The following is an 18,438-nucleotide window of genomic DNA, read 5'->3' on the forward strand; positions in this document are numbered from 1 at the left end:
GCGCTTATGCTGCTGAGCTAAATCTCCAGCCCCGCATGTTTCTATTTTTACAAAACCATATATACATACATACCATTTTCAGGTCAATGTATTTTTCTTAGTGAGATCAGAAACTTCATGCTTTCAGGGATGAGACTGCGAAAGGGAAGTCAACAGAATGAAGATGTGTTACATACCAGCTCCCCTCAGTGAATAAGGAACGGAATCATTGTATATTGCAAATGTGTACTGATAAAAATTAAAAACAACAACAGCAAAAGAATCCTCTGTGACAGAGGCTGTGCATTTAAGTGGCAAATGTTAAAGGTAACAGGTGCCAAATTGTTCAAAGCCCTGACAAAGGCTTGGAGCTGGGGTTACCGGAGAGGCCAGTTGTAAACTTATCCAGCCTGCTCATAAGCATAGCGCTGCACGTGCGATGCTGTTGTTGCCTTTGGCCTTTCCACATCGTGTCACTGGGAGTCCAGAGAAGCTGTTGTCATTAATTGTGACTTCCACAAGCTCACTCTTGCACACTCAGCTTGGCTCTTGCAGAACTCAGGTGTCTCGCTCAGTCATCCTGTGATTTTTTCAAGTACTTGATCTGTGACTCTACTCATGAACTGAGGTTGAAAACATCAGCTCATTCTCTCTAATTATTTAGTTAAGACATTTTAAAAGGCAGTTGGTCTATCTGAGATTTTTGGATCAGGGTTTCGGAATTAATTTCCAAAGTCTGGTCTTAGAATGATAATGGGAATTAAGGCTTTGCTGAAATAATCTAAATATTTTCTCTCTGACATCAAAATCTTCAAGCAAAATTGGGTGCAGAAATTTCTGGTAAGAGTTATTTCCAAATGTGTGAAAGGAATGAATTTATAAAATGAACAAGAAAGGACAAAGATGAAACACTACTCAAACTTTTCAACAACGTAGATGACGAGTTTAAAAGCAAAAATGCTATTCTAAAAAACACATTGCTTTTAATATAATTTAAGGAAATTGAGTCTGTTGAAGTCAAATGACCTTGTTTTTGTGTACCACCCAGAGTCATAATTTTCTAAGAATCACAATACATTGAAATGTATTTAAAATAAATCCCACAGAGTACCAGTTGCTCATTGGATTCAAAGAGTGCTATAGATAGGGTTATTATCTCTTTGTAAAGCTCTGCAGATACGGAAGATTCTGTTTAATGCATTCAACTTCATAGACTGTTGAATAAATGAGACTTGGTATTGTTTTTGAGGCAAGGTTTTGCTATGCAGTTCAGGCTGGCCTTGAACTCACTTGCAGGGACCCTCTTGCCTCAGCCTCTCCTTTGCTGGGATTATAGGCATTGCCTATAATCCCTTTGGATTTGGCCCTTTGTTGATAGATGAGATAGTGAAAAAATACTGTGTGAGCAGATCCCAGAAGGGTGGCAGGCTCAGTTAGATCCAAGTCCTGCATATAATAACTGGTAAAAAATGATCAGGTTATACAGTAAAACCAACCTGTTCGTGATATATTCACATCACTGCTTCCTTTGCAGTATTTCGCCAGGGTGATATTGGAACAAACTGGTACGCTGTGCTGGCAGGATCTTTGGATGTCAAAGTGTCTGAAACCAGCAGTCACCAGGTAATCTACCCTATTCTTTTTAATGTTAAATAGGATTTATTATTATTTTCAAAAGATACATTATCCCCATGTCTTTTATACTATCAAAATTACATTTCCTTTTCCCTATGAATTGAATGTTTGTTGAATTCTTTTATCAAGTTACCCCACAAACGTATGCAGTGTATTGAACGTGTTCCTGGCAGGAGAGCGGCAGCAGGCGTTGGAGCATACGGTGCTTGCTGTCTTTTGAGAAATGCAAGTAATTCCGTTGGAGTGACGTGTACTTTGGTGTGGGCTCTGGAGAAGGAGAAACAGAAGGTCTTCCAGGATTCCCTTTCTAATTCTTCCCGCCCAGTTCTATCTTGACTTTGCTTCATCACCAATAGAGATCCCCTTATTGGCCTTTTGGGAGCTTCCAGGGCTTTTGGACAAACGTAGACCCCTAAATCTCTCTGTTTCTCTAGGTTACCTTTTCAAAAGCAGGAGGGTTAGAAACACTTTCTTGTAAAGTGCAGCGGAGGCTTTCTCATCTTCGTTAGGCGTCTCTGAGGAATTTGGCCCCCTAGTGGACATAACTCGCACTCCTTTTTCTTTTTATGGTATTTGTGAGTTGACGCTGCGTGCGGTCTTGGGCACAGAGGTTGGAAATTGAGGGCAAATTTCTGTTGTGGTCCGGAAGTAGAATTCTTTCTGGAAATCTTAACAGAAAACCTCTATGCTTTTTAAACCTTGAGCTACGTTATGAATGATATCTTTATTTAAAGTCTTCTGATTGTAAATGTTAAGCCTAAAAAAGACTTTATCAGCAACATCTGGACTAGTATTTGGTCAAACAGCTGGTCACGGTAGTTTAGCCAGGTTGGCTCTTGGAGACCAGAAGCAATCATTGATTATCCGTCACCGACTGTCACCGAGTGCCTTGCTCTGTCCAGGGCTCTGTGCGCACACACGACGCAGTCTCAGGGCTGCCTGGGCTCAGTCCGAGTGGGGACAGCCCTCCCCGGGCCCTGAAAATGAGTTCAGGTCTTACACGCTGCACATTGCATGTGCTTCCTGCTGCTCACACCTGAAAAGGTAAGCGGAAGGGAGTTTGGTGATGAAAGAGAAAACAACAAGAAACCAAGAGGGAACTGAGGAAAGAGCCACAGCGGTGAGTGTTTGAAAGTGGGCAGGACGCTTTCTTGGTGGTCTCGCCTCTGGCGTCCAGGTTCTTTCTTCAAGTTCTCCCCGCGCTCTGTGTCCGCTTTCTCGCCTGAGTCAGAAGGGGCGTGGCGATGTTTCGCAGCCGGTCCTCGCGGTTCAATCCGCGTGGGGCTGCAGCGGCTCAGTACGGAGCGGCGTGGTCGGGGTGCCGGCGCGCCCTCTACCGGCAGCTCCGCGCGAGCTCGCGGCGGGCCTGTCCTCCGCTGCGCCCTGCGCGGCCCGCCTCCCCTGGTCAGCTCCGGGGAGCCTCGTAACCTGCCCTGGCCACGCGGCCATCGGGGGTGACAGCCAGTTCTTTGTGGTTGTGGGGTCCGCGTTCTTGACCGTGTGCCATCCAGAGGACAGAATAGAGGCGACGCGGCCTGGGCCATTTAGAATAACAAGGCGACTTTCCCTACAGCCCACGCCCCCTTGCGGTGTTCGCAGCCCCTGCCTTTAGACGCGGGGGTGCAGTTAAACGAGGGTGCCCATGTCGCAGAAGGTTTCTGGCTGGAGGGGTGGGATACATTCCGCAAGTGACAAGCGGGACCGAGGGACAGCAGGTGTGCCACAGGGTGCAACTGTCAGAAGGGCTGTCTATGGGTGGGGGGCAGTGCAAGAAGACGGAATCCCCGACTTGGGTGGAGAGGCGGGTGAGTGCCACGAAGGAAGCAGGGTACAGGAGGAGAAAATCCTTTCAGGTTCTGGCGCAGGCTTTCTTTGTGATACGTTTATTAGGTATTTTTGATTTGATGATCTTTATTTCTGAAAAATAAAATAAAACAAAATTGCTACCTTATTTAGTATGATGGTAGAAAGATACAACTACAGTTTTCAAGAATACATGTGACAGAAGTGTTCTGACTCATAAGTTGCCCGTCCCGCAGAAGGGCTAAGTGAGTTTATGAAGTACCTAAGTGAGTTTATGAAGATCGCCCACATTGCGATGGGCCACTTATGGGCAGCTATAGCACCAAAGTTGTTACCCTCTGCCTCCTGAGCTCCTGTTTTATGGGCCTTTAATATCCACAGCAAAAAACAAAAGCCAGAATCAGAATCCATGGGGAGAACAGTGTTTATGTCACTATTTTCTGCCTTTAGGAGTTCTCTGGTTTCAGCAAACAGTTGAACACACAACCTCAGCACCTGTGAGGACCCCACAGGATGGTACTGGGGACATGCTGCAAAATGGTGTGACTCTGGCTGGGGCTGGAGAACAGTTCTCCTTACACTTGGTCACTGGTCATCTTGCTTTAGGCATTGTAGGACTCAGCCAAGGACCTGCTGACACACCGCTTCACCGTCCAGAGGAGCCCCAGCCCGCATCACTGTTCATCTGCGTTTCCCCTGGCAGCAGGAGGCCTGTCAAGAGCTAACCCTTGCCTCAGTCACTCACCTAAGCTTAGGACACAGATAACCCATCTGTGGCTCCCTCCCTGGAGCCCTGGAGCTGAGGGATCTTGGCACCTGTAAAAATGGCACCTGTAAAAGTGGCCTAAATAGTTCCACATAAATGAATATTATGGGTGTTTTTCTCATTAGTATTTTGCTGGTTTAAGATTAGAAATGAATATTGGGACAAGTTGTAAAAATGAATAATAAGCTTAAAAGTCATAGATAGGTTTATAAACTACACTGTATCAGATAATACCTCACAATGCATGTGTTTTACAGAGAGTCAGCGAGCGAGCTGTTTTCCTTGCAGATTTTACAGATTAGGGGACCTTTGGCCATAAGAACTATCTAAATTCTAGAAATATATATGATTTTAATTTTTTTTACAACGAAAATACTAGATGTGACATTTTTTCAGCCATATGAAAGAATGTCTGAAGGATAACAGAATTTCCTGCTGCACAAGTGAATGATTTATTAATTCATTAAAATTTGTTCATTTCAGTAACAGATGCTTATATAAAGTATTTATTTATTCAATGGAAGTGCAGCTGTTAAATTCAGACCTCCTTTAAAGTCCTCTCGCCACCTTAATGGGCTATGGGTAGGCACAGTTAGGTTCTCTGTAAATCAAAGATAATAGTTACTACTTTAAATGAATTAATAAGTGTTAAGCACTTAGTATAAAATTTGGGACAGAGCAGTGATTCTGGTGATTTTTAGAAGACCATTTTGAATGGAGAGCTGCTGGTTGCAATGCCACCATTCCATCACAAGAGGGCAGTGTTAGAATAGAAAAAGCAGGAAATGTACTTACTAGAAACTGCAGGAAGTTTAGCAGTGTTGTGCAGCCATTTCGTGGGATCTGAAAATCTGGGCTGCTCCTGGCCTTAATTCCATCCCCTCATCTGCCATTGTAATCTTACCTGGCAAATTTTAGACTGCTCTGTAGAAAGAGCTCTTTACTAGTTTTATCCCTAAAATAAAAATTTCCATATCGACAGATTCTAATCCCCCTTCTCACAATGAGCTCCTGGGGTATCATTCCCAAGTTCCTGTACACAAACCCAGTACTCTATCTAAGACACATGTTGCTCTTCCACATCTGACACCTGTAAAGCCAGAGTGTCCATTGGAATCAAGTGGGCCTGACGTCACCCACTACTTCAACAGTTATCTCACTTGTGTTCAACAAAGATGTTTTTAAGCATTGCATTTCTCTCCATAGAATCTCAAGGGCAGGCCCAGCTCCCATAGTGCAGATCTTCCCCCCACCCCCCTCTCTCTTCCTCTCTCTCTCCCTCTCTGAATCTTCTCCTCACTCATTTCACTCCATTATTTCCCAACAGAGAGCATCACCATGATTGGGAGACGTTTTTCTGAGCACATTTATTGAGCCTGAAGGGCACCCGTCCACAGCGGTTGTCTGTGATGGCTCACTCCCTGAACGTGCTCGGGTCATACTCAGGGTTAAGAACTGATTGTGAGTTTATTTAGTGTTCTGCATGATGCAGCCTGTATTTTGTGCTGTAAATTCTTTGTTTGGGTCGGTATAAAAGCGAGCACCAGCTGGCCAGGGGCTGTCCCCTGAAATGGGCTGGCCTCCTGATTTGGTCTGTCCTCAACAAATCTGCACCGCAACTCGCCTGCTCCCCTTCAGCTCGCACCTCGTGAGCTGCGTCCAGGGAGGCCCTCGCAAAGCGATGCCCTGGTTTTGCTGTTTGTTGGAAAACACCTTTGATTTAGAAGCATCTTTGCCTTTTTTGCTTGGTAAGAAATCCTTTTAACAGCAGAGTCTGATGTCCTGACAAACTCCAAGTTGGGATTCTGTTATATTTTATTGTCTAAAATGGTGTGAAGGATTTGATGAATTTCACTCCTAAATTCAAGCCCATGAACTAAAAGCAGGTGCTGTGAAGCTTCATAACAAGTATCCTTGAAGACCTGAAATGGAAAACTGTAAAAATATTTGCTTTGTAAGAATTTACCTTTCTGGGTCTACATATTTAAAGAATTGATTCATTCCTTAATGTTAACCCAGCATATATCCAATGCAATAAATGTGTCATGAATATGAATTCTTTTTGAGTCATTAATGTGGACTTGAGTTAAATATAAATCATCAAAAAGATCTGATGCCCCTTGTTACAGAGTACAAGATTTTTGAAAAATCTTACCATGGAGAATGTTGAGGTCTATCTCACTGATTGTAAGCTACTTTAAATTTTATCAGAATCCAGCTATTTTGGTGCATACCTGTAATTCTAGCACTTTGGGAAGCTGTGGCAGGAAGATGCAAGCTTGAGCTCAGTGTGGGTAATTTAGAGACTCAGCAAAAAGTGGCTGGGGGTGAGGGAGGAGACTGGGGCTGAAGCCCAGTAGAAAGGCCCTAGTTTTAATACCCAGAGCCCATCACTGTGTCAGCTGGATGTCAGCTGATGGAGACGCTAGTCCCCAAGGCGCGGGCGTCTCAGCTTGGAGAGCAGCGTTAATGAATCAGTGACGTGTTGCCATGGGCTTAACACCATTCCTGTTTTCCTGTTGTATCTATGTTTATAATGAAACAAACTCATCAAATGCCTCCTATGAGAAACGCTACTTTCAGACAGCTCGGTAAACCACAATTCAGACATACAAAGCAGATAAATTAAGGGATGATTAGTGGCAGTACAAAAGGATTCTTTGATTTACAGCAGGATGGGCAGAAGGGTTCCTTTGAATACAGGCTCCCCCAGAGAGCTGAAGTGTTTTGCCCATCATCCAAACCACTTGACATCCAGACTGGGGACAGAGAAACTTGGAATTTAAGTGTTGAAAGCCATCATTAGGTGAAGATTAATATGAAGTGAATATAGAGATCCTCTGTTATTTAAATGATAGAAAAATATCATTTGCTCTTTAAAAATAGGGAAAACCTATTTATGTGTATGACTGTAAGTTAGAAATAATTTCTGTTCATTATAGAGCACCTACTATGTTTCAGGAACCATCCGGTACTCTACCTACAGATTATTTTATTTATATTTAATCCTGTGACTAATCTTATAAACCAGATCCTACCTGTTCCACATATGAAGTTATTGAGTCCCTGACTAACAGCAGAAATGAATTTTGAGTCCAGGTCTACCAAGGTCCATGCTTTTCTCATTCTGCTGCCTCTGAGAATTTCCCCTCCTAAATACCTTGACTCTGGAGTCTCCACATGAGTGCTGTTTGCCCAGGGTCACCATCTTCCACCTGGACAGGCTTTGTGGACATTGTGAACTTTCCTAACACCAACATTTATCAGTGGTCACAGCCACGTATGCCCATCCCACTGACTATACATCTTGTGCTGAGATCTTGCTCATAACTTCAGGGTGGTACCCAGCTGGGCAGATGAGGACAGCTGGGGAGCTGGCATCACCCTCAGAGGGGATGGGAGAGGTCTAGAGGGAATGTTTGGGCAGTTCTAGGCAGGACTTGGGGAGGAAGCAGAAAGCTGGAGAAAGACAGCACCCAAGTTAGTGTGGCAAAGCCAGAACAGCTCTCACAAGTGGTGTATGTGAGCAGGTCTTACAAGTGGCCTGGTGACGTGGAGGGAATCAGGAGCCCAGGGGCAGAGCTTGGCATCCTTGCAGGCTGCCTAAGAGATCTGGCCAAGAAGGCTGCCAGCCATAAACTGGGGCCCTGGGCAGCTGTCAGATCTCCCACTTTGAGAAGAATCAAGAAAGTGGGAGGGTTGTCAAGGCTGAGACTCAGAAAGAAAGAAATTCTACGTGGACGCTGTTGTTAAAGCTGAGGTTCAGGATTGGTGTGAGAAAACAAGACGTGCAGATTCCCTAATCAGTTCCTAGCTTATGATTGTTTGCATTTCTCTGAATTTGTGGTGGAAAAAGAACCAGGAAGAGTTCAGTGAATAACTAGACCGGTGCTCCTGCTTACTTTTGGCAAGAGGTACGTCACTTCATATAATCATCTGAGCAATAGCTGGGTAAGAAATGAGACTGACTATTTCTTGTTTTAGCTCTTCCTCTTACTGAGCAGGTCTTGGACAAGTTACTCGTCCTTTTTGAGCCAAATTTATAAAATAGCAATAGTAATAGTGGTGTTGTTGGATTGTTGAATATCCTTACCCCCCAAAACCTATAGGTCGAACATCCCTAACTGCAAAACCCCAAATCCTCAACAGATGACATAGGTGGAGGATTCTGCCTCATGTGACAGGTTGTAGTCCAAGTGTGGCACAAAGTTTAATGCACAGTATTACTAAAAATACTGCATAAGATTATTTTTAGACTGTTTACATAAGATGTATGTGAAATGCAGATGAATTTTGTGTTTAGACTTGGGTTTTATTCCCAAGGTGTATCTCATGATGTGTATATAAATAGACTAAAACCTAAAAAAAATGGGAAATCTGGAATACTTTGGGTCAGAAGCATTTTATGAAAGGGATACTCAACCTGTACTGGCAGTAAGATACCCACAATTCGTTAAGCATTTGTTTTGAGTCAGATACTGTGCAAAGCACTTTAAAGACACGATCTCACTTAACTGTTGTGAAGCATAAAAGCCAAGTGTGTGCACAGCTCTGCTCATACGCATGCAGGCCCCATGCCGACTGCGGCCCAGCAGGCTACTATGATGGACAGTCAGCAGGTAATTAAGGGGGGAGGTTTGTGTTGTGAGGGGGGAGGAGGCGTGATCAAGTGAACAGAGAGCCCAGAGAGAGGTGGATTAGACAGGAGGAAGAAAACAAATGACGTGTCAGTGACGTGCTAGAAGTAATTTTTTGAGAACCCTAGTTACATAGTAGAAATGGTGTTGGTAAAACTTGGTTTACTGACACAGTGAAGTCTTACCATTGTGTGCCGCCTAAAGGATCCTGCCCTTCACTCTGTGTCAGAGCCAAGCAGGGAGTGATCCCCCTGTCTCTATCCCGGTTACAGAAGTCTGTTGAGGAGTGCTGGCTGGCCCAGAACTTCCCCTGAGCAGAAAGCTGGAGAAAGTCCAAGCCTTTCCCTAAGCTCTCAGTGCGGTCGAGGACTCCCAGCCATCTCGGCTACTCTGGGCTCTTGTTTAAGGTTTCTCCAGAAGCAGACCTGGAGACAATGAGTTGGCAGCAAGTAGTTGTTTGAAGATGATGCCCGGGAGCGTGGCAAGAGTGTGGGAGAACTGAGAGAGGAAGGGATGGAAAGAAAGCCAGCAAAAGCACATTTCTAAGACAGTCCTCTTTGTGGGCAGCTGGGGTCGCTGCCTGGGGGACTCAGGAGGAGCCGAGCGGGGTCAGGGAGCTGTGAGATTTGTCCTCCCACTCTCATTCCTCTTTGCAGGAGGATGCACTGGAAAGGCATCCACTGCCTAGGACACCCCTCCAGGCGGTGATGATCCAGGTGTTCCAGGTGGGATTCTGGAGGTGGGCATGGTCTGTCCAGGAAGCTACATTGATTTTTGAGGTGTGTGGGGGCGTGGTTCCTGTCAAGATTCCAGCAGCATCTGCTAAACCATCTTCATATTTTGAAGACATTTACATTTTTTACATTTCATTTCCCATCTGAAAGTCCTCAACATAAATTGCCATCTTACACAAATCAGGACTCCCCCTTCACTGCTGGGCCGTGTTCAGTGCGTAGGTGCTGATTGCTTTCCTAGTCTCTATGTCACTGAAAGCCTTTTCTCTCAGAAGGCCTCTCTCAGTGTGAACCTGCAAAGAGTACAAGATGAAAACGTGTTTCTAAAGAGTCCCCATTAAATAGGCATCGAGACTGGCGGACCACTAGAGTCTGTGTGGGCTTAGGAGGAATAACATGGTTACCTTCACAAACAGAGCTTCTCCATGGCAGACACAGGCCTGCGTCAAGCCTAGGCACAGTTGAGGCTTGGAAGTTGGAACTGGAGGCTCTGGTTCTGTTCATGTGGATGCAGGGAGAGTGCTTTGCTTTTTCACCCAGATTCACATCCTGCCTGGTTGGATTTGCCCCACCTTTCAGCTGGATACCAAGCAACATAGCATCAGTTCTACTGAATAAGAGAACGTTTGGATGTGTATTTCTTTATTGATAATTTCTTTGTAAGCATACGCAAGACCCTGCCTAGGGTTCCAGTGCAAATAAGGCAGAGCATCCATGGACTACAAAGACAGCAGTTCGTCTTTAGAGCAAAAGTGTTTCTCGGCAATCTCTACTTCCTGTGCCCAGTTACCGTAGTGTTCAACACATACCTCCCACATCCATGCTGACTTCTAAATAAACTTGTCCTCTGATTCTAAGATGTGAGAGTATTGAACTTACAAATTATACTTCTTTTGGATAAAGTTTCCCAGCCTTAATTCCAAGATCTTGCCTTTTCCATGCCCCCTGCTAGGGATGGGACCCAGGCCTTGTGCATGCCAAGCAGGTGCTGCCATGGTGCCACAACCTGGATCGTTATCTCGTGGTGTGGGACCCCTTGTCCTTGAATTTGAGTGGATCAGGTGTGATGGAGAAGACAGAGTGAGCACAGAGCCCACATTTGGTCTGGTAGGAGAGAGTGTTTCTGGAAATGAAGTGGGTGCTAACACAAATGACCATTTCTGAGTATCCACTCGCCCAGGCTTCTCACAGAGGAGGCTGGAACCCTGTAAAATACTCAGAGCAGAGCATGAATGATTTTTGTTATAGGTGATAAACTCTGAGTAAATTGAAATACCCAGCAAAAAATCTGAGAATAAATTCAGTACTTTGTCTTTACCGCAAGAGCCATTCGCTGATAAGAAAGGCTTATGTGAGTGTCGCAGCGTGTCTTTCTGTGTGTATCACATGGTGGCAAGCTACTTGCATCAGGGATGAGAGGTAAAAAAGGGAGAGGACTGGTTAATCTATAATGAATAGCTTCTGCCTTCGTAGTTCCTTTGCATTATACCCAGCACGTAACCGTAGGGATCTAACCTGCATGGATCATGACGGCAGTAATACTTAAGGTGCATCTTTCTCAAGTTTTAAAATAGAATTTAATACTGGAAAAGTACAAATTAGCCAACAGAATTATTTCAGGAAATGTTCAGGTGATAAAAAAAATGGAATAGTCTAATAAAGCCTCCAAAAAACCTGATATTCTAGAGTTTGTGAAAGGCTGTGATTTATCATAATCTATATTGTGTTTTTACTAGAATTCGAAAATTATTCAAAGCTACCAAACCCACAGCATATTGCTGTTTTAGTTCTGGGTATATTTTTCGAGTGAATTTGTTTGCAATTGTCTTTCTACAAAGTGTGTTTGCATGCTGTTCTTAAAATTTTCCCTTTTATTCTTTTCTGAAATGCTGATTTTATTTTTCTGAACATAATTTTATATGATAATAGATGTGCAGGAACAATTTACTCTGGTTCAAAACACTGAATTCTTGTGGACATTTGTCTTGGTAATGTGATTACAGAGTCACTAACTTGATCTTAATAGCATTTGCCTATTGCCATATAGTGGATTCATGAAAGGAAACTGTCTTCTAACTCAGAGGATTTCCCTTGTGGATCTCCCTTAGTTTATAATACCTCGCAAAATTAATGTCCAGGTGATTTCAAGTGGCTATTTGCATTATTTGAAACTAGGATTAAATCCAAATGTTATTGCCAATGTTGCATATAGAGAAAAAATTACTTTTATAGCACTCCTTTAGAAACTTTTAAATCTTTGACTCATGGCATTTTATAAACTGGCTGCACTGTACTTCATCAGATGCTGTCTTTACTATGTTGTGGCTCTGGGAGGCAGCATGATACCAAAAGCTTGGAATCCATTGTCAGACTTGGTTACAATCTCACGTTACCACTTATTTCCTGTGCAAACTGGGGACCTGTGAATCCACCACTCAGACAGTCAGTTTCCTCATTTCTTCCAGAGAGACAGACATAGTTGCATCCCTATTCCAGTTTCCTGTTTAAATATTATAACCGAGTCCATCTTTAGTAGATTTCATACTGTGTCAAAGGAGCCAGCCATGCATAAGAATGTGGTCTGTCTCCATTTACATAAAGTTCTGAACTGGGCAAAACCCCTGTAAGGTGACAGACATCAGGACAGCGATTTCCTCTAGGAGAGTCTTGACTAGAAAGGAGTTACAAAAGGGATCTTTTGGGTTAGGTAGAAGAAATATTTTCACCTTGGCTTGAGTGTTGATTACACCAGTGTATGTAGTAGCCAACATGTGTCGAGTTGTATAATTATATCAGGTATTTTATTTGTACAAATTAAACTTCAAGGAAAAGAGAGTTCACGGATTAAATGTTTAGTTTTGTAAGGTCTGGTTTTTTGTTTTGTTTTTTGATTCTCAGGATGCGGTGACCATCTGTACCCTGGGGATTGGGACAGCCTTTGGAGAGTCCATTCTGGACAACACGCCCCGCCATGCCACCATCGTTACCAGGGAGAGCAGTGAACTGCTCCGCATTGAGCAGAAGGACTTCAAGGCACTATGGGAGGTGAGCCCCAAGGCTTCTTTGTCAATTAATGCAGTTTCAGATGAGAAAGGGAGCTGCCACATGGGTAATGGCATTACAGTCAAGCCTTAATGTGTTCCCTTCTGAGCTGGTAGATGGAATTTAATTTTCAAAACTTGTTTTTGAAATGAGTGAGTGAAAAGCCATTTTGACACAAGACATCTTTTTTTTTTTTAATTTAGTGCTTTCTCAATTTTCTGTAGTTTGACATACCTTATAATTATTTCTTGAATGACCATAGAGTGTTTTCTGTATTTTCTCTCTTCCTATTCCACAGATGTATTCTTAACCAGGGAACAAAATACTTTGACATTTTCTTTTGCATTTTAAAATTCATTATTGACACATTCCCCCAGGAAAGTGGAATGAATGGGGTTAACATCTGCTTCATTTAAATGCTTTTAAAAATGATGTGCCCTATAATAAGGTATGGGAAATGGAGGTACATAATAATATCTGGTTACTCGCCAACTTCCGACTGCAGAGCTGGCACAGCAGTGGATGAATGCAACTGGGCCTGGTTGGTTTTTGCAAGTTACTGATGTTTACCTGCATCCCTTAGGGGGCTGCGCTCATTTACACGGAGCATCAGGGAGAAAGCATCTTCTGCACAGTCGTGGCGAGTGGAGCGCTTGTAAAGGCCCAGTGAAGCCTTGCATCTTTCATGCTTGTGCCTTTTCAGGCCCACTTTGCTTCTGATTTTAACCTGTGGTTGCTCCTTATCTTTGTCCTTGGCTCAGTACGTGCAAGAGTTAACCTGTCGAGCTGGCAGGCTTCGTCACTTGTCCCAGTGTGGCTAAGATTTTAAACTTGATCTAAAGAGAATTTTGTGTAATCAAATCGTTTCCTCTAGAGCCAAACAAATGACGGATGCATTCAGGGTGCCAGCCTGCAGGTGAAGGAATGGTGCTTTGCCTTAAAAGTCGGGCAAAGCGTTGGAAGGCCACGGTGGTGGGACCTGTTACTTTTATTCTTGGCAGTGGTGAATAAATTGCAGGGTTACTTGTTTGAAATGTTCCTCTTAGAAAATATTAAAGAGCTCCAGCCGCTCTGTAGAGTTCAGAGACAAAAGCCAGTTTTAGGAAGGAAAAGCCAAAGTCGGTTTGCATGAGGTGTGTGTGGAGAGGTTTTTCTGTCAATTAGAAGGGACGAAGGCAAATAAGCCATTTTTTTGAGTCTTTCAATTTAAAAGGTAAACTGAAAAGCCTTTTTCAAAAGGAGAATTTGGGAATCTGGTTTAAGAATGAAAATGATTCCTACCTGTGATGTGTGTCATTAGAGCCACTTTTGTGCGGGATGACTTACTCAAGTTGCTGATAGAAGACGGCTTGTGGCAATATTAGAGAATTTATTTTAATGAGGAGCCCTCAGTGCTGTGATGGAAGTTGTTGAGAAACTGTGCCTAGGAGCATTTAAACAGATGTACTAAACTATTTTCAAACAAAATAAAAAAGAATAGTACAACAGGTAGCCATTCAACCCCCTGCCCTGGCCCCATTCAGCAGTTGTTAGCATGAAGCGTATCGCTTTATGTTTGTGGTTTTCTTTTTTGCTTTTTGCTTTAATGCAAATGACAGATGCCAAGGCATTGTGTGCTAAATATTCAGCACATATCTAAAGAAAATACGGTCCTGCTAGGTACTCCTAGCACCATATTCTCACCTACCAGAGTAGCGTTGATATCCTAATAGCATCTAATACCCAGTCTATGTATTAAATTTTCCCAGTTGTTCAAAAGATACTGTTTATAGCTTCTTAAAACAAGAATGGCTGTGGCATAGAATCATGTATTATATTTGATCATTATACTGAAACTTTTCTCTGTCTCTCGTCTTTCTTCTCTTCTTTTTTCTCCTCCTTTCCCTTGGCATCAGCTGCCTTAAAACATCAGCTCAAAAAAATAAAACAAAACAAACCACCAGCTCAACTTCTCCCAAATTCAAGACTTGTCTGATTGTTTTTCCCTGATGTTGTCTTTTAAACCTCTGCCCCAAATTTCCTATAATCAGAAGTTCAGGCAGTAGCTTATTGAGACCAAGTGCAACATTTTTTGGCAAGAAAGAGTGAGGTGTAGCACTGAGCACTGCAGGGGCCCGCTTGCCTCACCACCGGTGATGCTGTTTGATACCATGGTAAGTTGTATCTGAGTACATTTTAGGGATATTTTTCACAGATTTTCCCTGAAAGGAAAGTTATGTAATGGGGACATTGGTACTGAAGGCTACTGTTGCTATCTAAATCCTTTCCAGTTGTTGGCTCTGTGGGCCCAGGTCTCATCTATAACCTCTGGGTGGGACTGCTTATCTACCCTGCCGGTGACTTGAGCGTGCTAGGAAAAGAGACAGCTGTTCAGAGCTGAAGAGCAGAGGTAGGCTTTTTAGTCTGACTTCTTTTACAGGGGAGGTTCTGGGTTTCATCGTGAGAAAATAGTCAGATGCTTCATTTCATTTGCTTTTTCATGCAACTGAGTGAATTAGATGCTCAGTCAGTGTTTTGACTATTTAAAGTGAGAATGCCATAAACTTCATTATCTAACAGTCTGTTAATCAGAACTTTATTAATGTGCGTGCTTATACACATACATATATACATACATAATACATGTATACATACATACATAATAATCCACGTATCTTCAGACAAAAAGACTAAATGAGGTTTATTTTACTGTTCACTTTTCAACAAGTACCTAGTATCTCCTGTGTGCCCGGTATCAGGGAACACAATTCACACAATGCTGTTTCTACTTTACTTGCAAAAGAAAGAAAATAATAATAATATTAAAAACCCTCAATAATATAATCTTAGAGTATAACGTATCATTAGCATTAAATACATTGCCTTTCTAGTCTTTGAATGTTGGTGATCCGCTTATGGCATAGATAGCACTAATCTGCAAGCCAAACGTTTGATAAGCAGAACACCTATGCCCTGCTTTTGTCCATCCATTGGTAGGGTTTATAAGGCAGCTGTGTGTTGTACTGTGAGCAGAATCTGTTAGCAGAATTAAAATTCAAATGCATACTGTTGTGTGAAATTTGTGTTAGCTTGATCAGCCACGTATCAGAAGGGAAGGAGCGTGTGGGGTTAGGGTTATTTGGCTTCTGAATTCAAATGGAAGCCTCACTGAACTCTGGGATCCAGCAAGAAGGACCCTGCAGTGGTGGGCTATGCTGTTTGTTACCCAGCAGCGTAGATAGCATCTCTAGTGTCAGACCTCAGAGTTAGGGTTGGATCAGACGTTCTAAACTGCGAAAATGAGAGAACCTCATTTTCCAATCTGTCTGTTCATCTCGTTTGCTTTTGACGAGTGTGATGGCGGATCCATTTTAAGGCAAGCACTCTTATATTTGGTTTTGTGTCCTATATATGCTCTTGATGCCATTTAAAAGGACTCAGACCTAACATACGCTGGGTTACTTTTAACTGAAGATTGCGGCTCTCAATCATTAGTAGGTACCACAGTTTAAAAATAGTTCCTTCTTTTGAGGTATTTTTATGACATACTTTCACTTTTAGGCTGAGTGAATCCATCTTATGCTTGGGACAGTAAGGGCAGGATAAACCTCGGGAATTCCTGTTCTGGCTAGGTCAAAGACAAGTTTCCCACAAGAGGCCCTCAGGTTTTGAGCCACCTCTGAGGTTCTGAAATTCAATTTCAGCTCAAACACCTATTGCTTTATGTCGTCTTTTTTGTTGTGAGAAAAAAACAACTAAATGTAGTACCCAGGGGGTATTTTAAATTCATCCTAAATGTGTCCAGCACCACTTAGTCAGCTGTCTGTACAAATACATCCCATTAAAAAAAGAAAACATTTCCCAAGATATAACTGAGGCCGTGGCTTGGTGCTTCTCTTTCTGCCTAGTATCTTTCCTAATGTCAACTACTTTCTTATCACTTGCTTTCTATATTTTAGTTTCCAAATCATCGTCAGAGTTGAGGGTGCTGGGCCGATCCATCCAAAATTTAGGTCATGCTTTCTTGGCTTGACTGAGTGGTAGTACATTTATTTGGAGTTGGTCAATTATACCTCCCCACCCCTTTCTAGCGCCTTTGAGAGTAGAACTTACATATGTTACCCAGAGTATAAAGCATCTCATTTCTCATTAGCATTTTAGGAGGACAGAAGACAGGCAGAGAAGGGAGGGGAGAGTTGGAGGTAATGATCCTGAATTATATCCAGAAGAAAATTAATTTAAAAGTCTTGAGATATCATTTTTAATTCTTGAGACCTTTATAATTTATAATTTAATCTCTGACAGCAGTGGCATTTTATACTCTTGGTAAGGAAGTTAAATGGCAAAGCAGTTAAGTGTAAGCTTGGGAATTTAAACCAGTTATTAATAGTTGATCCAAAATTATAGGTATTTGTGATGGATGATGGCTCATGGAATAAATATAAAACTTACTACCTGCTTCCATGAATATATTCTCGGCCCATGTGGTAGAGAAGGTTTCCGATGGTTTAGCATACCAAGGAGGAGTTCTTGTTTGTTTTCTTCCTTCATATGCAATGTCTGTCTGCGGGTACTGTCCGATTTGTGAATTGTTTTGACATGTTTTCATGAAATACTACATATACATGAAATTGGTTGAGGTGATGTGTGCAGCGTGTCAGGAAGCAGGTGAAGGAGGCAGTTTTGGTCAAATCTGTAAAAGTTACTACTGATAATCCATGAACTGTGTACTGCCTGTTTACCAACATTCAGTTGCATGAACATCTTTCTGGGAAAAAAATTTTTCATTACTGTGAGTCATGTTTAAGCATGTTCAAAATAATAGTAATACTTACGAATATATTCTTTGAAAATTTAAAGACAGTAATAAAATGAAAGTCTTTAAAAATAAAAGCAGTATTTTTTATTTATAGTCTAATCTGTGTTATAATAAAATCGTTTTCTTAATTGTAATTGTTATCCAGGGATCTTTTGGTAGATTACCAGAATTTTAATTTAACCAGGGCAAAAAATGTCACAGAGAATAATTGTTTGGATGTAATGACTGGGGTCATCAAGTTTGTTCCCTAAAACTGTTCGTTATCTAAATAAATATTGTCATCGACTGCAAGTCTACTTCATGTTTATGAGATATAAAGCTGAATGCTAAAAATAAGGAAGAAGAAAAAGATAAAAAAGAAATCTATGTTTTTATCTTAGGAAAAGAAAACAACTAATAGGGATATATCTAAAAGCAACAAATGCCATGGAAGAAATAAATATGTTTACATCTATCTTCATTCTGTAATTTTCCAAGTGGTATTTTTTTTTCTAGAAGATTCTACCAGGTATGTTGGCACTGATGAAAAGCTTTTTAGTTATTTCTGTTTAGTGCCTCACTTACAACAGATCGGGGGAAGAGCCCTTTTCCATTAATACTATTTCAAGCCACTGTGAGAATAAAAATTGTTGAAATGACAGCAGGGTAGTCTTTGTTGATGTGCTTTAAAAACCATATTAGTGTAATACCTTGTAGAAGGCATCTCCTCTTGCTTGCATAGGCTTGATACTCCTGTCGGTCTGTAGATATCAGGAAAATAAAAGCCAGATACCTAAAACGTAGTATCTCATGACAAGTCTCAGTAATCCCTTGGGTGGATTTTAATGATTTTATTTATCATGCTAACAATCTCAGGTTGTTTTACTTTTGCATTCATGGTAGCCTTGCCAGGTGGACCAGCTTTCAGATGAATTTTAAGGCCTGGGGTACTGAGGCAGGACCGGTTGCCTGGCCATCATGTTGGGGCCCCAGGACCCCCACTGTCATCCTCCCAAGGCAGCAGCCCCTACTTACTTTCAGGAACTTTGGGGCTTGTACTGTAGA

At 42.2% G+C, this 18,438-nt stretch overlaps 1 protein-coding gene across 2 annotated transcripts in view; it reads left to right on the forward strand.

The window, feature by feature from the left end:
* Rapgef4 (Rap guanine nucleotide exchange factor 4) overlaps positions 1-18,438 on the forward strand; it is a 277,608-nt gene that overhangs the window by 49,487 nt on the left and 209,683 nt on the right. For both annotated transcript variants that reach the window (XM_063259290.1, XM_063259291.1), the window contains exons 3-4: positions 1,514-1,602; positions 12,453-12,599. In XM_063259290.1, the coding sequence (XP_063115360.1) occupies positions 1,514-1,602; positions 12,453-12,599 (236 nt within the window). The remainder of the gene's footprint in view (positions 1-1,513; positions 1,603-12,452; positions 12,600-18,438) is intronic.

Source organism: Cavia porcellus, unplaced genomic scaffold (genome assembly GCF_034190915.1).
Source record: "Cavia porcellus strain 051 isolate PalLab524CR breed Dunkin Hartley unplaced genomic scaffold, mCavPor4.1 scaffold_12, whole genome shotgun sequence".
NCBI lineage: Eukaryota > Metazoa > Chordata > Mammalia > Rodentia > Caviidae > Cavia > Cavia porcellus.